The sequence below is a fragment of the Paramormyrops kingsleyae genome, chromosome 12 (genome assembly GCF_048594095.1).
Source record: "Paramormyrops kingsleyae isolate MSU_618 chromosome 12, PKINGS_0.4, whole genome shotgun sequence".
Lineage (NCBI taxonomy): Eukaryota > Metazoa > Chordata > Actinopteri > Osteoglossiformes > Mormyridae > Paramormyrops > Paramormyrops kingsleyae.
The window spans coordinates 8,854,009-8,880,093 of NC_132808.1; the positions used below are offsets into that span (position 1 = coordinate 8,854,009).

The window sequence follows — 26,085 nt, forward strand, 5'->3', positions numbered from 1 at the left end:
GAGGGGGAACCGAAAAGATGCCAGACATACTTTTGCCAGATAAATCTCAATGACTCTGCCCCGGATCTTTAAGTTCCTGCATTCAGCAAGAGCCTTGGCATCTTCCTCTCTTTCCATGCACACAGATGCCTTAAAAAATACATAAATAAAATCTTAAGTACTCTATTACGGCACCATAAAGAACCATTTGCTTGCACTGGTTAAGGATGGAAGAAGCATTTCTAGCTTTACCTCCTTAATGGACTTCATGAGAATGGCATGGTTTATCTTCCCAAATGGTTCCACTGCTTCCACAAGGTCCTGGTGGCTAGCGCTAAATGGAATTCCTTTCAGCCGCAGTAAACAGGCAGTGCCGGGACCGGCCTTTTTCTTTACTCTGACATTCTGCATACAAGAATGAAAGTAACTAAGAGAGCAGAAAACTGTCTGCAGTTTACATTTATACAACCATCAACTGCTTTTCAACAGCAACTGTGATATCAACCTACAGTAACAAGAAATTTAGGGAGGCATGTGCTGTTCTTGTCCTTAAGGCTTTTTCTAAAACTGCTATATTTTACAGCAGGACTTTTCAAACATTTTTGAAAAGCTTTTCTTCATAACACAGCAACAGTACAAGAAGAATTGGAACAGACCTTTGATTGAGACGCACTTGACTTCACATCACTGGAAGAAGTGTTTCGGGCAGTTGAGGAGCGCCCAGACTTGGACACAGTACGGTGTTTCAAAGACTCAGTCTTTTTAGATGTCCAAGATGATGATGAACTCTTCTTGCTGCTGACCTTCCTCTTGGCCAGTTCCGCCATGAGGGCCGGGGCCAAGGACTGCATCATATCCTCCAGAGTGATATTGTCAGTTGCAGACAATCCTGGCATAATACAGAATTAAGAAAATCCTCAGTATCAGAGGAATTATGGACAATTCACTTCAATGGAAGACATCATGGCATTGACCTACCTGAGGATTCTATGAGCTTCTTGGCAAGTTTCTCTGTGCTAGAAGATCGGGTCGACTGACGTGGGCTAGATCGATGTGGGCTCAGCCGGCGGGAGGGATGGCTGTAGCTACGTGAGCGGGAGCGACGTGGAGTGTGGGATCGACGGTGGACCTGGGGGCTATTTCGCAGGGCACGACGGGGTGAGCGACTGCGACTCCTGGAGCGGCGGTACTTCCGAGGGCTTCGGGACCGGGATCGAGACCGCAGTCTACGGCTGCGTGACCCAGACCGGCCATGGTAGTGCCAAGGACTTGGCGACCTAGACCACGACTGGGAGCGAGATGGAGAACGAGTTCGTCGTGTTGGACTTCGATGATCCCGGGAAGTGTTCCTCTCATGTCTACAATGCAAGTACATAACTGTTACAATTGTATCACGGGACATCATGCTCCATTATTAAAAAATAAAATTTGAGCAGAACGCAAACACTTACCTTGACACAGAAACAGTCTCTACATTCCAGTCCGGGTACCTTTATTAAAGGAAAAAAAGTTTAACCCAAATGAACTTGTGTTTTGTTTCATTTTCAAATGGTTCCAGACTTACTGTTTCCTCAGACGTCTGCAGCTCTCAATATGGATGCTGGTGTTCTGATGTTCAATCCAGTCCTGGCAACCCCAAAAAGACAAAAAAACAAGTAGAAAAAGAAAAACCTGTTATTCATGGGAGAACCTCAAACACAAGTAACAGAGGGGTAAAGGTGAAATTTTCTTCATTAAAAAAAACAGGCTGTTAACTGGTTTTCAAAAAAGTTGCTTTGTTTGCTTATTTTCCAAATCATAACTCCACATACTAGATTGGAAGACCAAAATAAAGTTTTAAGATTGTCTTTCAGTTTCCACCCTTTGGTTTTTCCAAGTCCACTCGTGAAGACAATCTCCAGTAGACATACTAAAAACATCGAAAATGTCAGGATAAAAAATCCTTTCAAATCATAATCGAGCACAGACCTAACCTGCACTAAGCAAAAATAATAATAATAATAATAATAATAATAATAATAATATATGCACATTTCTGGATGTTGGCATGTGGAGTTACTGATGGTCAATGCAAGGTAGCTTAGCAGTAAAAGAACAATTCAACAAGAGTCCAACAAGGGCATGCCCACTCCTATGCTTGCAAGATTCATCAAGTCAGTTCCTGGTGGCCATCTTTCATCTCTTCTCCCAAAGAGGCTACCACGCACAAGCTATAGCTGAAAGGGAACTGGCTGTCTTGCTGATATTAGCGCTTAATAATCTGTTTCTTAAAAAGATTTAAAAGTCCTAATTTGCTCTACTATAATCTCAAGTTGCCTTTCAGTCTTCTATGTGCTTCATCTTTGCTTTCAGCTTCCATCTTGAAAGGACCATCTAGGAGCTCGTTCATTTCACATTGGCACAAAAAAGATGTTCCTCTTCTACCTTCATCGTAAGAAAATCATAAATTCTTCATTCTCTTCCTCATCTTCAAATCTTCTCCAAAAAGTCATGAGATATCCAACACACTTACTGAACTGAACCCTACTGCAAATTCCACCACATAGCGCATTTCAGACAGTGTATGCAACAAAATATGAAAAAATGGAATGATTCAATACAGGAGCATTTTATTCAAAAGACTTTACGTGGTATACCATTAACACTTGATACTGCAGACAAACACCACTGATGCAAATTCTAACTAAATTAGAACATTTCAATGAACCATTTGTCTATTTAAAGCACACTAACATGCCATGTTTGCAGACTTAATCCATTAAAATACCCTTTCTCCCATTTTATTACATTTATAAACCATCCTAATAACAATCAGGTTTAATGAAAAAAGAACACTTGAAAATTTGTCCTACAAGGAACAAAATTTGACGAGGAAAGCAAATACTCACCTTTATTTGGACACACTCTATGTTACACAGAGAACACGTATGAGGAAAGATTCTCGGAGATGCAGCCGAGTAATCATTCATCATGGTGGGTGTCGGCAGCCTCTTTGAACTGTTGCTTGAAGGGAATGACAGGGGCCAAGGCCCTTTGGAAGTCCCATAGCCAGACTTTGAGCCACTGCTGCCTTCAGGGAAGTTCATCAAGTTGGATCTGCCACTGTGGGCCGTAGACAGTACCGCCGATCTACTGGAGGCAGGCATGGATTTTGGACCTGGGTCTCTAGAAGCAGCTGCCTTGATATTCTTCGCATCAGATGAATGCTTCCTCTGGTCCATCGCTGGTTTCTTTGGGCCCACTATGGTGTTCGGCTGAGACCGCTTGGAGTCTACCATAGGAAAGGAGGCGCTGTTTACCGAAGACTCCACAACATATGCAGGAGACTCTTTACGATGCTGATCCAGCTGGAAACTGTCTGGGTTCTCGTCAGAATAACCAAATTTGCTTGAATGTCCATAATCAATTACTTTGCTCTGCCGCGACTCTGTGCTGATATGTTCAGCTGAACTTGCTCGAGCATGGTCCACATCAGTCAAATTCCTTTTGGCCTTCTGGAGTCTGATGTCACGCAAAATGAAAGGGAGATTGTCTGGGGTGAGTTGTTCATCTGGGTAGTGGCTGAGGTGCTCCAAATCTTCATTTGAAAGTCCAAAGCTCGCCAAGATGCTGCTGGCACTCTCGGAGGTATAGCGAGTTGGCCCTACAGAAGGCTGGCTCTCCAAGCTTCCTCTGCCCCCTCCTGTGGCTCCAAACCCAGATGGTTGAAACATTTGGGTGGGGGGTGATGGCTGAGCCACCACTTGTGAGGAGAAGAGCTTGCTGGGGGCCTGATAGATGGACCAGTCCACAGTGGACTGTTCATCCAATCTGCCAGGGACCCTCTGTGAAGAAAAGCCAGTGCCTTGGGTAAGGACCTCTTCCCTTGCCTCTTTCCTTATCCGGGGGTCTACAATCTTTTGCTGCTGCATCATCTGGCTAAACAGACGAACCTCCTCCCGTGCTCCTCGAATGTGCATATCTATGGCAGACTTCATGTCTTGAGACAGAGGAGTTGAGTGCGGAGTCATCTGGAATCCCAACTGCTGGGACATTATTGATGATATAATGCTGCTGGGACCCATGCGTGCACCCCCAATGTCCACGGCCGACTGTGAGCTGATGCCGTACTGGCCAGACACGATGGGCCTCTGGCCAGTGAAGGGTGCCCCCCGGGGATTGTACAAGGGGTGGGACATGGTGACCTTGAGGAGGTTCAACAAGGACAATGCAGGCACAGCGTGGTTACCGGTGGCAAGCGCATTCAGCTGTTGCAGGGCCAACTGGGCCTTAATTTGGGCCAACTGCAAAGATGCGGGGCCAAAAAGTAGCGGATGGCCGAAGTTCAAGGAATTCACAACAGGCACACAACTTTCCAAGAACAATGTAAAGCTGAAAGTTAAAAAACAGACAGGATTATTGACTCATCGCATCTTCTACCTCCTCCTAGTCACCAAAGGCAAGTAAATCTGATTCTCTCTCACACACTTGCAGTTTACCCCAAAAGCCACATAATTACCATAATTGCATGTTTTCTTTAGGGGAGCAACAAGCAGAATAAAACATTCTACAACATTTAGTCAATGTGAGATAGGGAGGATACAGATGTACAAATTCATGCATCTTTCTCGATCTGCAGATTCAGAAACATTAGTAAGCATGATGGGTTAAAATTCCATCTTAAGTTTTTTTTCATTTGGAGAAAATGTGACAAAAATAGAAAAAAATATATGAATCATTCTAGTCAAATACACAGGTATCACAGATAAAATTGTGCTTTTAAGAAATTAAACCAATCACAAAATATGGGGAGATATTTGGGGTGTATAAAAGAAAGGAACAAGTGTAACAGAAATCAAACAAATCCATTTAAATAAGCATAGTTATTGTAGCAGCGGAGGTAGCAATAACAAACTGACCACCAGGTGGTGCCAACAAGCACTGACTTTTTTGAATGTGTGACATGTTATGGTGCTTTTTTCTACTTTTAAGGGCACTTTTCCACTGATATCCAAATAAACTCTAGAAGCAAACTCCACTGCACCAGGTACCATAATTTTGGTACAGCACCTTTGGTACCTCCCCTTTTGAAGTGACTTCCGGCCGAGTACCAGTACCAAAAGTACTAAACCAGCTGGGGTCCTTTTTTGGTACTTCACTACTTCGGGGTGGGACTTGCAAATGTTTCAATGTCGACTAGTCATGCAAACATCCAGCCTCTAAAACATAATACAACTACAGTCTAAAAAAAGGTACTCAGTAGACAACTGAGTAAAAAAAAAAAAAAAAAAAACAATGTATGCGTGGATAAATGAAGTGACCCAATCTGGTCAGAAGAACCAGAAAAATGTTGGGACGATACAATTTAAAAAATAATAAAAATTGTGATACAACGGCAGCACAATATCAGAAAAAAAATATTGCAATGTGATTTTGTTGTAATAAATATTGGGATATTTATAAAGCAAAAGGAGTTCAAGTAACATTTCTCATAAACTGCAAGGATGACAATGATTGGAAAGTATAAAGATATGAAAAAGCTTGATCTCAAATGATTTTGAGGTCCTTGCGATGTGAGAATTGAAGGTGAATAACATGCGATGCTGGTATGAATATCACCCATCACCCAGCCCAAAAATATACTATAGTAATTTTACAAATCAACTACGAAATACCTCCCCTTGCATTGTGATGTCATTCAGCAGTGGTAACAGTTTTTATGCCAGTGGAAAACCAACACCTTGAAGTACCGTACTTTTGAAGTACCAAAAGAACGATACCTGGTGCAGTGGAAAAGTGCTCCAAGTTCCAAAATCATTGATACTTCAGGAAAAAATAAAACTACCTTTTTGAAATTGTACTTTTGGGGAGAAACTATCTGAACACTGTAATGGAAATGTCTGCCACAAGGTCATTAAGTCAAAACAGATCACCTTCCACTCTTTCACTTTTGAATAAAACACTATACACGTGGAATGTAGATTCATCATCAACATCTCCAGCACAGCAGGAATTGACTTCATGCTTCAGCTTGAACTTATTTCTGTACTATGACTCATTCCTATAGAGCAACAGGGAAAACCCACATTATTTTTAGCCAAGTGCAGTTTTATTGTGTTCCTATCTGCCAGGATTAGCTGTATAAATGAGATTAACATCTTAAAAGAAAAGTTATTATGAAGTGTCACATTCAGTAATTTGAAAATCAGATCAGGCACAAAAATGTTTATACCACTGGTGCCTAATTGCTATTAAATATAACTACTGCAATGTTTCCAATGACAGAGAATATAGACTTAAAACTTACAAACTAATTTCCATTAAAACTAATTTAAAAAGTTTCTAGTGTAAATTAACAATGGACTAATTTTGTACAATATTTTCTTCTTGGGAAAGGCTGACAATTACAAGACCCACATGCCATCATAAAAAAACAACCACCTTAAATGAAGACAGCCAATAGGATTTCCTTAAATTAAGAGAAAATGGCAAAGAATGATAAAGACTATTGTTGAAAAAAATCCTCAAAGCTGAGACAGAGGACTCCAGTGGAATTGGGTTAGCTGCACTGTAAAATTAGCAGAATTAAAATCAACGTAATGAGAAACTTTTAGAACTGATTTAACTCTGCCAATTTTACCATGTTAATTTACAAAAGATAGTTTGAAATTTGTATTTAATTAGAAAAACTAATCAAAACAAGAAAGTGGGTCTTTTGTCCCGGAAAAATGCATACACACAAAAAGCAAACACATAAGGACAAAGTTTTCAAATTTAGGTTTGTTTCACATCAGAGAGATGAAGGTTTTTAATAAGAGTAGAACTGCCCCAAGACTGCATTTAAAACTGAATACTCTAATCTCTCATCACACCCAGCTTTTAAATCTTAGTCACTAATAGTTTGCCCTGTTTCTATCACAATATAAAACCGTAAATTAAGATATAGAATTTCTATAAAGGTAATGTCTGTAATCATGCATTTTTCTTTGGGACAAAGTGTATTGATATTTATTCTGGTTCACAGTGTTAAACACCATGAACATTGCTATCGATTAGTATTACTATTTTTGTGAGGCCATTGGGTGAATTTGAAGTGCTAATTAATACCATTCCCAGTCCCTCTGACATGTATTAAATGCTGTTCTTTTTGGGTCCCTAATAACCAGGGAAAAGTTATGACTCACATAACCTTTCCCATCGAACACTCCAGCAGGCTGAAGCTGTCCTGTGCCCACCTCACCTGGCATGGTTTTTGGGAAACATGCTAATGCTTACTGTCTAATGTAATTTGACGTTAGGAAGCTAACTGTGAACATTTTATTCACACAAAAGAAAAACCTTGCCCTGGCGTTTGGCTGTCTGGGCATGAAGAGAACTGAGGGCTGGCCAGTGAAAGCATTTACCACCTTTTTAGATATAGTGCTTACACGTTATTTAACATGATAGGATGTGATGGGTAGTTATGAAATTAAAGGGGCTATATATAGCTCAATGAGTTTAGGATCTGCTCCCACTGTATGGAAGTTTGTAGGTTCAAGTCCTGTGGCTGTTAGAGTAATCAGATCACAGGTGGGCACTTGAGCAAGAGCCCTAACCCCAGCTGCTGCTGGGTGATTGTGATCCCCAAGACCCTCTTGTCTGTTGTTGAGGAAAAAATAAGTGAGATGAGATAACTAATTTATTCAAACACAACCTCAACTAACTGATGGTGCTGTAAGGCGACTCAGAAAACTACCGACCAATCACAGGTTGTGATTATGGTTACCGACCGACAGACCTCTACCTACAAATATTACATCAAAGCGTTTACAAATATACAGCTATGATTTGGTAATTAACTGCGCTAGAGGCTAGTCCGCAGAGTTAACGGGGTTATCAGCTATATGAAGACGTAAAATTAAACTGTCTAAATTAAAGCGTTCGTGAGCTCGTGCACTAGCTCCAGTTCCTCGCGTCCGTCCTCGATCCGTAGAGTGCTTGCGCGTCCACGGAACACCAGCACTCTTCATTAATTAGGTGACGCGAAAAGTAGATAAACACTTTATCGTATTACGCGCTTAGGCGGTGTATTATCCATATTTACGTGCGAAAAGCGAACTGGTCGCTGTTTTAGGTAGTTCACTGTTCGCCGAATTCGCTGTAGATCCCATATAAAATGGAGACCTTGTCAACAGGCCCAAAGCTGAACGATAACACCAAAGCCGTCAATCTTGCAAAAATGGAAGACAGAGAACGGATGGGATACAAAAAGATATTATTACGGTTTGCAGGATGGACCCTGCAAGTGCAGAGCCGAGGAACCGGGACCCAGGGAACTGTCCTGGGCCTACTTCCAGTAGCCCAGCCATATTAAATCCTACGTAGCACCGTCAATCTCGCAACCCTTGGAGGCAGCACCCAACAAACAACACACACTGTCACCGCACTACTTACTGAATCCATTTTTATCATACCTTTAAGCCTTGACGATTTATTGGGTCAACATCTTTCTGTGAAATATACGTGGTCGGCCTCTTTTCGAATGACCCGTTTTGCGGAAACGACAGTACTCTGCAGGCGCGCTCTCGCTTTTCGCAGACCAGACTAGGAACCGATCTCCGAGCTAATCGATGTGAGCAATGCCCAAATACGCATGCGCTTCTCTTAAACGAAACTACTGTCATAATGAAACTATACCGTTGTTTGGCATTGCGACGTAATCTCTCCTGGCCGGGTCCCTTTTCTTTTTCTTTACCCTTCTCCATCTCTTCTCCAGAAAATTTAGATCGGCTATGCACAATCCATCAGGAAAAACTTTAAACAAATTGTTCGCCAAACACAATCAAAAGATATACAGGTAACCACCGTAGCAAGCACAGGTAATCAAAACGACTATCTAATAAAATGGCGCGGCCATCCCAGCATGCATCACGGCGCTACTGATTTTTTGTTAAACTTTTTTTTAAATAGGCTAATGTACAAAACAAGTTCGGCAGCATCATCATTCACCAGATAAAGAGCAGCACAACAAACCTGCCGAATGGAACCACAGCACTCAGGGCCAAACAAATACATTTCGCAGCTCTATACAAGGTCTCAAAAACGTATCCTGATTAAAAAAATATATTAAATTTTTTTTTTACTCAGTTACCTGATTGGGAAAGTGTTTTTTGTGCTTTAAGTCCTTTTCAAAGTTTTAAGGATTTGGGGTATAATTTGAATTTATTTAAAAACTGAAGTCGGGCGATTATTTCAGGTTTCTGTTGTTATGTATATATATTTTTTTTATCAAGCATAAAATTTAATTTGTGAATGTTAAGCCAGAATAAATAGGTTACATTACGTGAGAAAAATATATGGCCTGTAGTTTCAATACCATTTTCACAAAATGAGCACATTATCATCAATATTAACACACATCTTAAGAAATGCTTTAGAAGGATGAATGTCATTCATAATTTTAAAGTGTGTTTATTTTGATTTGCGGGTATAGTGAATTTTAGGTCTACTGATTGAATGTTAATCAAAATTGTGTAATATGTCATTTCAGAGTATTTAACTCTGCTGTTGCTGTAGCCATAGATGTTGATTAATATGAATTTCAAGTCATCAAGAGTCAGGATGGGAGACAGCCAATGACGGTGCTTATCGGCTATATGGGATGTAATTTCACCAGGGAGGTTTTTCAGGATGATGGCGACCCCTGCTGCCTGAAATAAGCTTCATATCCCCATTGTTTAGACCAGAATATAACATATTTAACCTTAAAATTAGTTTCTTGTAGCAAAAATAATATTACCCTTCTTCCCTTTACAAAATAAAAAAGTTTTTTCTTTTCATCATGTCTTTTAGACCTCGTGCATTAACAGAAATGAGAGAAATTTTGTAACTGAAACATGTTGCATGAAAAACAGAAAAGGAAATGGAATTATCTCTGAACGGTTATAAAACGGGAGTAAATGTGTTGTCTAGTAAAGTAGCATTTGTAGTAGCAAAACCCTGCACATGTTATTTTTCATATTCAAAACTCAGTTGCATGTAAGAATTAATGACCCAGGATGAAAGGCTACGGTGTGACACTCTGTCCATTAATGAAGTCACTGGGGCCTCGGAACATAGTCTTAAGACCTGCCTTCCTTAACTTTTGGCCATACAGCCTTTCATGCCTCCCCGTCTTCTTTGGTGAGATCTTCTGCAAACTGAATGTTGAGGTCTTCACAGATGGGGTGATGTTTGGAGGTTCACTATAGTATTGTATAGTTCACTATATACATCTCTGAAATGCCTTCCAGTCAACTGCATGATGATCTATTGAGGATGATTACTGTTGTTGGCTCATAGACAGCGCACAGAATCCAGGGTGAAATCCATCTTCTCCCCCCAATGTGGAGCAATCTTTAAGATGATATTTATGGTGATCTGTCGTGTTTTCTTCTTTGTCTTCTTTTAAACCAGTTAATCTTAAGTTCCATCTTCTTTTGTAGTGCTTCAGTTCTGCACCTTTTTTTTCCAGCTCTGTGTTGTACTGTTTGAGTTGTTTCGTTTTTTTCATATATTGCTTTTTTTTTTTTACACCCTGTGATAGCTGAGCTAAATTTGTCCGTTTTTGTAACATTAGATATGGTTAGCATGTTCTGCTTTAGTTCTGTTTTTAATACATCCATCATGTTTTGAAGAAGTCCTTCACAGCCAGGACTGCAGCGTTGGAGCTATCTCCAGTATGGGAGCCGGCAGATGTGTTCTCTTCTTTTTGTTTTTGTTTTTTTTCTGTGTTATGGTTGGCTTGGATGGCGTGCTTTTGGTACCTTTGCCATTTGTCTCCATATTTTCTGGCTTGCAGTAGTCGTGTGTTAAATGTGCCTGGGCTCTAGCATTAGCTTTGGACGTGTTGAGGCTTTGAATACTGCTGTGAGAACTTCTGAATCATTGTAGTACATCTTATATCCGACAGGGAGAAGTTCTTGTGAGTAATAAGTCCAGACTATTCTATTTTCAGGGACTTGCTACTTGGAGCTGCTTAAACCTCACCTGTTCCCTCCAGCATCTTGCTGTGACAACTTACTTTTACAGTCTCTGTAATAATATTATTGTTGGAATATATGTCATGTTATGGTGCATTTTTCTCCTTTTAAGTTCCAAAATCATTGATACTTAAGGAAGAAAACAAAGTAAACTTTAGAGATAAATGGTACTTTTGGAGATGAGACTGTCTGAATGCTGCAATGGAAATGTCTGTCATACAAAACAGATCATCTTCCACGCTTTTACTTTCAGACAAAGCACTGCAGATGGAATGTAAGGAAACATCACCAACATCTCTAGCACAGCAGGAATTGACTTCATGCTTCAGCTTGCCACATACTTTTACACTTTTTCTTAATCGAAACTAGTGTCGTAACGAAACTAGTAATATTATTGTTTCCCAATGCAACCATTTAAACTGTTGATCAATGTTTTGCTTGTATGTGTTAATTTTGGCTACACTATAGCTTTGACCTGATTTACTTTTATATTTTGCTTGAAGAACTATTAACCCTGCAGTGGCACCATTTGTCTATTTAGAAAGGGTGGCAAGCGCATATATTGAAATTTCAATTCATTCATTTTATATGGTTTCTTATATGACGACTGTTGGTTATTTACACCATGTGCCTTGTGCCTTTTCCATCAAATGCAGTGTTTCCTATACCTGTAATCACTGATTCCCTGGATTGCCAAGGTACCTAAGAGTGGCAAATTAGGATACACCCATAATAATTAAAATCTTAATTATTATATATAGAGTGAATCAAGACTGAGAAACTAATATAAACCACACAGGTGTTGGTGGCAGCATTTTCTAGCAATACTTGCATGCGTGGTGGTTGTGGGCTTGAGTCCCACCCCTGGCTCTGATTTTTTGAAGTTTGCATTTCTCCCTGTGTTCTCACAAATTTTCATACCTTGTACACCAAAAGTACTTGATTAGATGCACTGGTGTCCCTTGATCACCCACGCGCCCTAAGATCCATCCTATTTGGGGCACCCCCTGCCTTGTGCCCTGTGCTTCCTGGGATAGCCCTACCCCCCTCCCCTCAATGGGCATTTCGGTTTCTTACAGCAGCTGTTGATAGCTTGGCATAAGACTCGTATGGGGCCATGTGGAAACTCTGCGATAGAGAGCTCAGTGTAGCAAACCCAGTAGTCTCCCCTTATGAAAATTCACTATGGTTTCCTATGGTTTTTATGCAGTAACCATAGTTTTACTATGGTACCTCATGGTACAGTACTTTGGTACTACCCATAGTACTACCATGGTTTGGAAAGACCATGGTAAAACAAAGACCAAGATTATACTAGGGTTTAACTGTAGCGAAACCATGATAAAACCATAGTCATGGTTTCCATAGTTACCCAAAAAAATATGAGAAACGGCAAACCATTGTAAACCATGGTTATTTAATCATAGTAAAACCATGGTTATTTTTCGTAAGGGTCCCTAAGGGGCTCTTGATGATGTGCTCTGGGTCTCAAGTGTAAAGTTACTACAGTACTGTAAAACACAAAAAGGGCTCTTCCCTGAGAGTGGCATGATGGCTTAGTGGGTAGCAGTGTTGCTTCCCACCCCCAGTTGGGAAATCCCACCTCGCTCTGTGTATCTGTGTGGAGTTGTGCAGTATGTTCTCCCAATGTTATGCGAATTTCCTAAATACATCCAGTTAGGTGGACTGCTATTTCAAATAGCCCATAAAGTGTGGCCTGCAATGGACCCCCCTGCCTTCCCCTTGCATAGGCTCCAGGCCCAGGTTAGGATGTTGGAGGATGGTAGGATGCATGAGTTCTCCCCTGTTAAATTAAAGATGCATGCTTGTTTTTCTTTTAATTTTAGATTTAAATTGCACAACAGCTTTCCAGAGTAAAACACAGACACAGACATGAACCTGGAACCATTTTAGAAGCATGGCTACGAGCAATTTTGTTGTGAGGTCGTGCATTTGAATTCTTGCTTTTCATACTGGCTGTGACTTAAGGTTCTGCAAGACTGAATGTAAATCAAGATGGGAGCAAATGTGCTGAAGCTCACAGTCACTGGCAGCTCCTGTCATTCAATCCCTGTCACATGTTTGTTTATGGGTGCAGTCAGTCAAAAGGTCAAACTTAATAAGGGAATCACCCTGGTTCTGTGGGCTTTTCTCTATCACTAAACCATATTCCACAGGCCTGTTTTTGCCACATAGGTGATTCTGTATGATCTGAGTCAGACGAGTTCAAAATTCACTTTATTAACCTCAGTGGGTGTTGGTGTCCCCATCTTTGTACAAATAATCATGGGTGTATTTATTGTTACTGACTCAACATAGACTTTTACCGAGGTATATTTCAGTTATTGAGAAGTATTGTTTATTTAAAAATACATATATAATGTTAATTTAATGTAAGCAGTTCACAGAAAGACTGCTGAGTTTGTCATACTTTGGAGCGTAATTCCTTTGGTCATGTGACAGAATGAGGGCCTGGAGGTCGAATGGGAGGCCTGTGACCTCAGTGCTCTTAACCTTTACTTCAGTGAACGAGTCAGCAGAGGCCACTGACCTTCACGGAAATTAACTTTTGTTTCTCAGTTTAGAACAAATGCACTGTATGCTGTTCTGTCCATATATGTAATGTCTACACATCCTTACATTGCTATATGCAATAAACCGCAGAATGCATTTACAGTACTTGTTTTACAAAGTCTTTCATTGCATCTGTCAGTCTGTCAGTTTCCCTTCCATTCTCTGTAAACCCCCTACTCCAGTAGAGAATCATGGTGAGTGCAAAGATGGGGAGTCTGGGGACAACCGCCCAATAATTTATTAGGGGACAAGCCAACAGTTACTTTTAATAATTACTTTTTGACTGCTTTTATTTGACCACTTCCCATTGCCTTCTAATGACGGTACTGTCACTCTTCCCATCCGCATGATCAGCCCCTTTTCCGCTAGACTCTTTTGACCACAGGCTAAAGTATCGTTTGACTCATTACTAGGTGTCAGTTATTATACTTCTTAGAGCACATTTGCACATCTGCCACTCGCTGTGTCCTCGGCTCCTGGTGGCATTATGCCTCAGCTCTAAATCACCAGACTCTCCCAGGAGGGCACTTTGCACAGGGTGTCATTTCTACACCATTTATTGAATTAGGTTAAGTTCCAGCATAAGGTTATTAATGATTTGTGACCAGTTTCAGAACTAACATATATAAACCTGAACATATATTTTATATATATATAAAATCTGTATTTGTAAATCTTGGTTTAATCCAGGCTCGGGATTTCTAAGACAGCAGTATGCAACAGCAAGGCGAAACAGCAGACACTGGCGATGACCAAAGACCAGCCAGGTAGAGGGCAGAAGCACCATTTCTAATGCCAGAGATGATCATCAACTTATCCAGCAGTGCCTCATAAATCGGAGGATGACCTAAGGTGACCTCCAGAAAGAATGGGAAACATTAAGTGCAGTTATGAAGTGCACTGCTAGATAGTTATGACTGCTCAGACTCCTAGAAGCCCTTAAAGACCCATAAAGCAAAGAAGAAGCCCCTCATCAATGAGAAGCAGGGACGAGCCAGACTGGCGTCTGCAGAAAAATGTATATTTTACACAGATGCATTCCCATAAACTGAGAAGCAAATAAAACTATTTTGCTGTGGTCTCTTAATTTTTTCCTGAGCTGTATTTATATATAAACAAACTCAGATAAGCCCAGCACACCCCTACCGCCCCAAGCTGCCGCTAATAAGCATCCACATGACTGCTGCTAATTTAAATTTTATTCAGCTCGGTACTGCATATGTACTCTATAGTGTATATTTTTCTTTCTCATTTTCTTTTCTTTTTTTTAATCTTCTATACCACATAGTATTGGTAGGAATCATACAGTTTTGTTGTACATGTACAATGACAAAGATATTCTGTTCTATTTTTTGTTTGTATTTTCATTTGTGCTTATAATTCTTTTTATTCATCTGAAAGTGAATCACTGAATTGTTTGTATCTAGATGTAATTTCAACAAAGCTTACCTATAGTTATATGTTAATTTTTCCATGTATTCTAGGTTTTTTAATTATTACTCAATGCTGTAGTTGTAGTACATAGTAGTTAAGGATATAGGACAACGGTTTTGTTTGTCTTGTCTTGTTGGCCTTATTCCACCTTTTATGACCTCACCATGTCATCCGCTAATTAAATCACAACCCACAAACCCTCTGTCCTTCACTGACACTTGCTATTTAAAACTGTCGCAACATGGCGGATTTGCTGCGGGTCGACATATTTTGTCAATGACAGATATATTTCCACACATGCCACCGGAGTTATGTTTCATAAAGGCTCCTTCAGGTCTCAGGGGCAGAATTGTGGGGCCATTACTCAAAAATTGGACTAAATAAAATAATTTGTAAACCTACAATACTAAATATTCTGTCTACATCACATAACATAATAACTTCCTTTTTTAATCACTGCTTTATTTCCATTCTTGCACAAGCATCTTTTCCCATTGTTCGTTGTTTTTAACTTTAATTGATAACATTTTTATTCAACTTGATCATCATGGATGTTTTATGTTTCATTGCAATGTTAAGTCCCATCCTCTTTAGCTGCCTATTCTCTTTCAGTGTTTGTATGTAGGTATGTTGTGCATTATTGAATACTTTTATTTTTTTTATTTTCTCATTCTGCATCCTCTGGAGGAGCCAGCAAAGTAAGAATTCAGTTGTGTAAATGCTGCACGTATGACACAAAATTGCTTGAATCTCGAATCACTGCAGACTGGTAAATAATCTAAACTGCTGTCTAGCTCCCCCATCTCCAGCAGGTGCTTCTGACACTGGTGGGTTTCCAGCTCCAACATAGTGAGAGACAATAATCATCATGTAAGATAAGGCAAGCAACCAAGAAGAGAGCCCCCAATGAGAGACAGGCGTGACACTTGCAGAGACTTTGCCTTCATCCTGCTCCATGATTACCCTCTTTCCCTGTCTTATTGCTGTCAGATGACATTCCATTACCAAGGCTTAGGTTACGCCATGTGTTGAGGTCTGTGAGGCTTTGCATGGGGAGGGACCAGCAGTTAGGATCTCCTAATTGCATAATGAAAAATAAGAGGCCAGGGTCCGGGGGAACTCCTGTCAATCTGTGCTTGCGTTCCAAGGCCCTGTGTCATCTTCCACCCCCGTCAGCGTCCATCACGAGGAGAGAGGGATCATATCTGTGAGGGCATCATATCCTTGGAGCTTCTCACGTTTTACTGCAGTTGCTGTAACCCCTGCCAGAGACATAATTGCTGAGTACTGGGAACCGACTGAGCCAACTGCATGTTAAGTTTATAAGATGTTACTGGTGACTGATGGTTGAACTGAATGTGTGTGTCTTCATTATAAAGAAAAGTGAATGTCTTTATCCACTGTCTCTGCAGGCCTGTTCTGTCTCAACCAGTCAGGGAATAGTGAAACGTTTACCCCCATGGGGAAATGATCTTTTCAGCTACTCCATGAGACACACAGACTGGTAAGTTTGGGGGGGGGGGTGGCAGATGTTGTCACAGCACTGGAGTAGCTAATGCTCAGCACCTAAGAAGCTTGGGGGGGGGGGAGGTTTAAGGGCCTTGCTCATAGGCCCAGCAGCATGTGACTATTCTGCTGAGGCCAGGCTCAAACTGGCAACCTTCTGCTCACAAGCACAGAGCCCACTGAGCCACACAGAGCCCCAGGAAGCGTCCAAGATCAGAAAGATGCTGATCCTTTACGTTTATGTCCTTTACTATGTTATACTGTACAATTAATAAAGCCCACGTGGTCAACTCTCACTGTATGTGCTGAGGAGCCCTGGTGGGTTGCTGGTGGTCCACAGTTAAGGGCTCACATATCAAGTCTGGACACACAGCCTCCTTTCACAGAGGGTCTATTGTGTTCACCTTCAGCTTAGAGTGCATCATAATTAGACATGTAAAATGGAGAAGACTTTTTATTAATAGGAATTTTTTTATTAGGTTGAATGATATTTAAAGACATGCACTTGCCACTTGCCAGATCATGTTCTAGAATGATTCTACTCTTGCACCCTTTAAGCCAGATCCTAACCTGAATCGTTTCCACCAAATATGTATTTATCTCACTCTGTGGAAGAATATTTACCTAGCATGTTAATAACAAGAGCAATAAACACTAATGAAACTTCTCCTTTAAGTATCCATCCCACCATATAAGTCATTGAATTCCAGACATTTTGTCTAAGTTAACTGCGATGGTAATATACTGCACACAGTTCCGTGTGAAAAGTTATAAAAAGCAACAGTTGCTATTCTATTACAGAGAGTGAGGAGATGAGAGACAGGGCAGTGTTCTGCCTAATGCCAACGGATTCACCCTTTTTCCAACTTTAAAAACCCTGCAATGTCCTGAATTTGACACCTCGTGGGCAATTCAGTTCCATATACCTCATTTATCACACCACTTTATGACAGCATTGTCATAATATATTTAAAATAAATGAGGTGCAGAATTTTTAATGCTAAACAAGTCCCAGTTCACCTGGCAAATGTCATAAAATAAATATGGATATGAAAATAACTGCTGTTATTAATCACCCGGCCGTAGATGCCTGAATGTGATTCGCCGTCCCAGCAGCTAATGCGGCTGGCTAAAAGTATAATCAGCGTCATGTCCTTATAAATCTCAATTTCAGGGTCTATATTAAGCTGCACTTACACATCAGCTGACATGGCTGGTTAGGTAAAAGCAAGCAAAAACACTGGAAGGAGAAGTAAGCAGAGGTGGAGCTGCACCAGGACGGTTAGCATTTGACAGTCCCATCATAGTCATGTGCCAAGGGCTTATAATAAAGCCCTTTATCATTCCCCGGGAGCTTCACACCGTGTTCCACAGGCCACTCAGCCCCACACATGCCATTTGTTCATGGCAATCTGACGATGTTTGCTTTTCTCCTAATCTCATAATGCTACCTTTAAAAAGTACATCTGCTTTACACCAATAACAAGAACAAATTCTGTCTGTACATTTTGTTTTGAATGTGTGCCAACCATTTATTAAACAATCACAACCTGTTTGTTTAATGTACCATACTTTTCAGTCAGCGTTGTTTTCCTCACTAACATATTTCAACTAATATAAACTTAAGCTGCATTTGCCACCAGTGTTTAAAAAGCTTTTTTTTTCCAGGACCCACCGAAAAATGGCACCAGTGCCTCAGGAAATGCAGCTTAGCAGTGAACCTAACCCTCTGCAGATAATTGCAACAGAATTCACAGCAGTGCAGTCGATGTTTGGGTTAACTTGTAAACCAGTAAAGAGGCCAAGGAACACTTAACACAGTCAGAGACTAGCAATCAAGTTGTGTTTCTTCCTTCAATTCAACTATCTGAAGTAATTAATTTCACTGTGTAGCATTACGCCTTCTCTGCCATGTGTGAGGGCAGCCACATGCTTATTTTCACTATGAGGTCTTTCTGAGCCATGTGACATGTGTGGAGGTGAAAGCCACATTCAGAGGCACTTCTAGGAATGTTTAAGTGGGGTGGCCCAGAGCTGGCAAAGGTATTTCTCACAGTCACAATGTGTTTTTTATGTGCAAGCATGCAGGGTTTCTATATGTGTTAATGTTCTACTAATAACAGGTTAAAGCGGAAATTTATAGGCTAAATGCGCACACATAATTGTTGACAGTCCGTCTCCTATTTTGCATAATCTTAATTCAAGTAGGCTAGCATTAACAATGGCAAATAAATAGGACCTCTTTCTGAGTTCAATTACAAAATGTAAGGCTAAGTAGTAAAATGCTCTTACCAACCATCAAAGAAAAGCTATTTATTCTGTATAAATTCTGTGTAAATTCTGTATAAATGACGCAGGAATGTATCACAACACACCTATTTAAGCACCTTGGGGTGACTCTCTTGTGAAAGGTGCTATATAAAGGTAAACTAAATTGAAAAACTGCAAATCCTGGGTTCCATATTCCTCTAAATTAACTCAAAATGACTCATCTGAATGACATAATATATCATACATTACAGCCCACTGTATACTGGTTGTCATGCCCCGCTCACCCGCTCCTCCTGTGTGCCACACCCCCTCATCTACCTCGTGTGGAATCCCAGTATTACCAGCTGTTTCTCGTTGTTGTTGATTTGTCCAGTGTATTTAAGTCCGCGTTAAAGTATGTTTAAAGTATGGTGTATCGTGTTCCTTGCTGTTTTCTAATTAAATTCCTTGTTCACCCGATTTCCAGGCTCCTGTGCTGCTTTCCTGCTCCGTGCCCGAGCATGCATAGGACACTGGTATAGTAAGACAATTAGCCTGGATGTTTTGGATAAGGAATAAAAATAAGGTTCTGACCATATATGGTGCTTAAAGTCATTGACTTGGTTCTGCAGAACAAACTGCAAGGTCTTAGCAAACACTATGGGATACCAACCAATTTAAAGGCTTGGGTTAATCAGCCCTGGTGCCAGAACAGGCTATGCATTGTGTGTGTGTGTGTGGGGGGGGGGGGAGCACAGTTTAACCCACAGAGAGTAATACTGCTATGACGATGTTAGAAAGGCAACCGACAGACACTCAATGGTGAAGCAAATGACAAACTGACATGTCAGAACCACAGGCAACACAGCCACCACGGAGTCTGTTTTTATGCTGTATGTCGTAATTTTAGTTTGTATAAATAAGAACCACACACGTTACTAAAAAAGAAACTAAACCTATAACACCTACTTTTTAAATCTTAAACAAGTTAAGAAACCAAACTCGTCTGACCTGTCAGAAGAGCTGAAGTCCGTGCTGCTGACTGGAGTTAAATCTGTTTATCATGTGTAAAATATTTTCTAATGTACCTTTGACCACATTTATTTAGATTCGCTCTCAATAGCTTCCAACTGTTGGCTTGTCGGTCAGAAAACTGAACCTTCGCCCACCTACAAATTAACGATAGTTTTTTGCCAGTTTCATTTACTGTTCAATATGGAATGTTGCTCAATTCAGCTTTTTATATAGTCTACGTATAAAATATTTACCTACTGTATGACTATTTATTTACTTCCCATCATATTATGTGATCAGTCTTTTTTTATATATTGTACGCGGACTTTATATATCAACTAATAACTATGAAACCTAATGAGACAGACATGTTCAGTAAAATGTGGTTAAAGCAATGAGTTAAATACTATGAGTAACAATGTACATTACTTGATTTTCAGATTATGTGTTTCCACACAGTACATCTTTATTAATAATTGCAGTGTCCATTCACTACCAACTACTGAACGTGAAGTGTGCATGCAAACATTCAAATATGAATTAAAATTCACCTATAAGATAATACTAAAAACTAATGGGTGTGCAACAGTCAATTTAAACTCAAATTGCCCAACCAATATCTTGTGACAGCAGAAATCGCCTCTCATCTTAGATATTAACAATATTTAGCACATTGTGCAAAAGGGCTCCCCATTTGGAGAGTTTGGAAAAGCTCATTTGTTACGTCAGGTGATATGCAGCTTATTCTCTTTGACTGGTCCAAGCGCTGTTCGAGATCCTCGATCCTGAAACCTAACCACCTCCGGAGCAGGTTAGCTCTGCACCAGGAGTTACTGAGGTGATGTGTCCCGCTTAAAAAAGAATGGGCGTCATGATATTGAAAAGTCAGAGTTACCGCCACTTGCGCACAAACTTATCCGACTAAGCAAGTAATCCGGCTTCGTGACACGGGACCCAGATGTCCTCTGTAGAAACAAACATGTTGGCCGGACACCCGCTGCACAGCAAGGTGGCCAATGACGTAGCAGAGGTGACACTGACCACCCCGTTAAAACCGCGCATGGCTACATTATATCATCATATTATCTCACCACATTACCAGTCATATCTGTAAAAAGTTTCTGAGTTATTGAGTGAATCCTTTCTTTATCTGTTGCAAATTAAAGTGATTGCTGTTACTGTAAGTACATTTAGTCTTTGTTACAAAAGAAGTTTAGGCTGCTGGTTCAGCTCTTTAGTCAGTCACCCACTGCTCAATACTGCATTATGCTCCTCTCCCCCGAATTTCACATGGGGCTTCGTGAATGTGAATCTTCCCAGTGTTCCCAACACGTGCGATTACTGAATTTGCATCCAGCAGCATTCCTTTGGATGTCCTTTCCTGGAAGCTTATTGATGGATTACCATGGACATGCCACATGCTGCAAAGGAAAGCATGATTAACAGGTGTCTCTGTGTGAAGGTCAGAAAGACACGTTATCTCAGCTGACCTCCTTCTCCTGGGCTTGCCCACTGTAAATGCAGTGCTGGAATTTATGACCTAGGCTCTGGGGTCCCCTTTACAGTTTTATAGTCTTCTTTACAAACCCAGGAACATGCCTGGCTGTTTTTAAAGCCTTTATTTTTAGTTACTTGCTTTATAGTCAAGCATGTGGATGGCTGACCACGGTGGCAGACGTCTTTTGGTGTGGTTGTGGGTCACCGTACCAGCCGTGAGCTGACAGTGATGCGAGTCACCTTTCTACATAGATGGGATGGCTGTTTTTATCACGTTAATGCTGGCGGGAATCTTTTTTCACAGGAAGGTGGTTGCCATGATGGCTCAACTAATTGTCACAACTAAAGGTTTCAGATGAGAAAAGTAGATTTACAAGACAGGCTAGTCAGAACTTGGGTGGAGAGGTGTAGGATCAGAGACATAGTGGGTGGTGCTTAGTTGGACAATGGAACTTAGGGAATGTGGCTCCACCCATGCACACAGCGCCATTGGCTAACCATCCCACGTATACATTCGGTATTGGCTCACCGTTTCCTGCCTGCCACACTATGTCACACTACTTAGAACACAACACAAATCTGTCTCTACCAATCACATTCTCTGATTCCCAATTCTCCAGTTTTGTTGTCTGTCTTGTTCCCAAGTGTCTTGCAAAACATGGAATTTATACATCACACCTCACAGTGATATATAACTTAATTGCGTAGAGTTGACTAGAGCTTCATGCGGAACATTTTATAGCTTTTTGTAAATGTTCATTCACAAAAAGTGAGGCAAAATATATCTTGCATGGTGCCATCAGTGCCTTTAATGTGATAGTTTAAGTGATGCTAGAATGAACAAAGACAGCCTTTTTCATGTGGTCTATGTGAATAGACAATACTGGCATGAAAACAAAAAATAAACATCATTGTCATGACAACGAAGAAGTCTGTGACATTCACTATTAAATACCAAGAAATACCATGTAGTAAACAATTAAAATCTGAAAGGGCAGTGGGTTAATAATTATAGTTAAAATAGTTGCAGTTATAGTTAATACTTCCTATTGAATAATCCTGAATGTACAGAATGGATTGTTTCTGAATAGTTCCTAGGAAAAAACAAGATTCCAGAATGTATCACAATTTGCCAATAATTATTCTAAACCCGGTTAAATGAAAAAGTGGGTAAGTGTTTGCCCCTTTAACAGGCAGGAATTTACCACCATAATAAACAGGCAGGAATGCACTTTGGAGTGGTGCCATGTGGCTATCGAGCTGACATTAAAACTGCTTTGAAATGACAGGCCTGCCCTCTGAGGGGACAGATGCATCCTGGGAGTTTACTCTGCAGGCTTCCAGCTATCTCGTCATCCAGTACAGGACAGGCTGGTTCTAACACTCAGAAGAAGCTTTGTCCGACTCAGAGAATTGTCTGTGTGTTTGTGTGGCGTGATTGCGGGTGGGAGTAGGGGATCTGGAAGAGCCCTGAGGTTTACAGTACAGACCTATGGTAAAAGGTCTTAGCCTCCCAGCAGCAAATTGCTCCTGGAAGTAGTGGGTTGCAAATGGCAAGTGTGTGTACAAGGACAGTGTGTTCTCACTCATTCTGTTAGCTAGAGACATCCAGAATGTAAGCCTAAATTCTACTGCAGTCACCGTCCAAACAGCGGGTCTGAAAGAAGATTTAGGTCAGCAGTTAACAGAAAAGACAATTCATCAAAAGTCTTCTAAGTCCAGGAGGTATTTTGGTGTTTCGTAAGAAGGTTAATTAACTTGTTAGGTGCCAGTAACTATCCACTTTTACAAGTAAATAAATCAATAATTTGCTGTGAAGTATTGTCCCAGTTTCATTTGTTCAGGCTTTATCACTGTGATAATTCTCAGGATGACAATAATAAAAACGTTTCATAAACCTCCACAGCACAGACAATGTGACTTTGACAAAGTTCATACTGAGCCAGAATCCTAAAGCTGAAACAAAAGCTGTCACACATCCTCAGCCCCCAAGGGCAGTTAGGAGACACCAACTCATTTAGAACTAACACGTTTTTGGATTGTGTGTAGAAACTTGTGTGGACAGAGAACAAGCAAAACCTTCTGCAAAGCTGGGACAGGAATCTCATCTGGACGTATAGTTTTACTGCCGGGGTCACCGCACTGCCTACAGGGAAATTATTTTATTTAAAAAATAACACAACAATCAGTGTGTTTACATGCACACAAAGAAAATCAAATTATTGTGTTAGTGTTTGTGTTAGGACTTTTAAAGTACATCGTAAATCGTACTAAAACGATTTTCTCTTACTCAGACACCCAGGTAATGCAACTGGGAGTCAATTTACTCCTGCATGAAAACGTTCAATCCGACTGAAACTGGCCTTTGACCCAGGAGTAACAGAAGCAGCTTGGAGCATAGCAGAGGATGTACAGCACGTATGAAATGTACAGCGCTGAAAAGCTGTCCAATTCACTGCTCAACTAAAGGGGCGCTTTTCCACCACAGCAGGTACTGTACTTTTGGTACTTCAAGAAAGTATTAAAAGTATGGTACTTCAAATGACATCACAATGCAAGGGTATTTTGTAATTAATTCAAAAAAGGCCTGTTGTATATGAAGGGCATGGATGATGTGTGATATTAATACCAGCATCGCATGTTATGCACGTCTAATTCTTACATCACTAGTCACTGTAGTAGATTAGGATTAGTCTTACCTTCATACTGTATGGACATTATAGTGCAGGGAGTCTCGCTAAAATATTTTCGCTCTGGCATAGGGAAAAAGCTTAACTAGCTTTGCAATTTTAATTATTATCCTGTTTCAAGATTATCAAGTATATGTTTAAAAAAGTTTTACTTCCACTGCTTTTGCATGAGCGTTGCACACGTTCTCTGAGACAATCATAGTCATTTTCATCCTTGCTGTTTAAATCACTACTAGATGGTTTCTTAAGAAAGTTATGCTGAACTCCTTTTTGTTTTATAAATACCCCAATATTTATTACAACCAAATCACTTTGCAATATTTGAAAAATTTCCAATACCGTGCTGTCATAATATATTATACAAAATACTTTATTTCTTATTATGCTATCCTATCTGTTCTTCCGACCAGCTTGCAGATAGAGCTTGTGTCACTTCATTTTTCCACGCATCTCTTGTTATTAATTTTATTATTTGAAATGTCAGTGATGTATGTAGCAGATACTGTACTGATCTAGCAGCAGAGAGGCTACAACGGGATCTGGATTTAATTAGCGAATGGGCTGATACTTGGCAGATGAAATTTAACACAGACAGATGTAAGGTAATCCATGCAGGGAGCAGAAATATAAAGTACAGATATTTTATGGGTTCCACTGAAAAAAAGGTAGCTGATTAAGAGAAATATCTCGGTGTGTATGTTGATGCTTCCATGTCCCACTCTCACCAGTGTGGGGAAGCAATAAAAAAGGCCAATAGAATTTTGGGTTATATATATTTGTGTGTGGAGTTTAAGTCAAGGGAGGTGATGTTACATTTATATAATTCCTTGGTAAGACCCCACCTAGAATATTGTGTGCAGGTTTGGTCACCATACCTTAAGAAGGCCTTAGAAAAGGTGCAACGGAGGGCTACGAGAATGATTCCTGGTCTTAGAGGAATGCCTTATGAGGAGAGGTTAGCTGAGCTGAAGCTGTTTAGCCTTGAGCAAAGGAGACTAAGGAGGGACATGATCCAGGTCTGTAAGATTCTAATGGGTCTGGATGCTGTTTAGCCAAATGTGGCAGTGGTGGCTTGATGGTTAGGGCCGTGCACTTGTAATTGAAAGATTGCAGGTTCAAATCCCCCACCAGCAAGGCACCACTGAGGTACCCTGAGCAAGGTACCACCCCCAAGCACTGCTCCCCGGGTGCTGAATTAGCTGCCCCCTGCTACAGTATGTCACAAAAGTCACATATGGGTCAAATGCAGAGGACACATTTGTTGTTCTGTGGTGTGTTGACAATGATCACTGAATTCTAAATCGATTTCAATATTAGTTAAAATACTAGAACTCGTGGCCATAAGTGAAAATTAGCGGGAGAACATTTTAAAACAAATATGAGGAAGCACTTCTTTACACAGCGTGTAGTTAGAGTATGGAATTGTCTTCCTATTAGTGTTGCAGAAGCTAAAACCCTGGGTTCCTTTAAATCAGAGCTAGATAAGATTTTAACAACTCTGAGCTATTAGTTAAGTTCTCCCCAAACGAGCTTGATGGGCCGAATGGCCCCCTCTCATTTGTAAATTTCTTATGTTCTTATGTTTTAATAGGTCAACTGGAAAAAGCCGAATATTAACAAGCTGAAAGGAGCCATTTCGCCATGTATTGTAGGGGAGTCAGATATACTTCCGTCAATAAATCGATTCCCCTCCCGTACATGTACAGTATACTGGGACAAGGACAGTAGTCCAATTAAATGGCGTAGTCGAGCTATAACCATAGCGTGTAACCATTCTGAGTCTGATAGACCTGTTCTGAATTAAGAATGCCTCTGAAACCCTAATTCTGGTCTCCATAGTTCCTGCATGGGGTTAAACGCTGTCTGGTCCTTTCATAGCCCCTATGATCAGCCGGTTTCTAATCTGATCATACATAACTGAGTCTTGTGCCATTACTTGAATTCATTGGACAATTTTGGCATGGGCCCTTACTGACAGAATTTCCTGGCTGTTTGTATTCTTCTGTTTCTGCGCTAGTCACATGATAGAAATGTCATCAAGATGCCCACTCGTTCATGGTGAATTCTCCAGAAAATTTCCTGCTCAATTCACAGTCTGGTCAATGGAGTCAATCGAAATGATCCAGACTAGGGAGCTAGCAGAGTAAAGTCCATTTAATGTC

General features: G+C 40.5%; 1 protein-coding gene across 7 annotated transcripts in view; it reads right to left on the reverse strand.

Moving 5' to 3' along the window:
• znf638 (zinc finger protein 638) overlaps positions 1 to 26,085 on the reverse strand; it is a 41,087-nt gene that overhangs the window by 11,893 nt on the left and 3,109 nt on the right. For 5 of the 7 annotated variants that reach the window (XM_023805162.2, XM_023805158.2, XM_072718611.1 and 2 more), the window contains exons 2-8: positions 2,868 to 4,350; positions 1,544 to 1,605; positions 1,431 to 1,469; positions 958 to 1,337; positions 636 to 868; positions 232 to 384; positions 31 to 129 (exon numbers count right to left, since the gene is read on the reverse strand). In XM_023805162.2, coding sequence (XP_023660930.2) covers positions 31 to 129; positions 232 to 384; positions 636 to 868; positions 958 to 1,337; positions 1,431 to 1,469; positions 1,544 to 1,605; positions 2,868 to 4,350 — 2,449 coding nt within the window. Of the gene's footprint in view, positions 1 to 30; positions 130 to 231; positions 385 to 635; positions 869 to 957; positions 1,338 to 1,430; positions 1,470 to 1,543; positions 1,606 to 2,867; positions 4,351 to 8,411; positions 8,550 to 8,634; positions 8,848 to 26,085 lie in introns of those variants that run through there. The other 2 variants (XM_023805160.2, XM_072718612.1) reach the window with 2 other exon arrangements.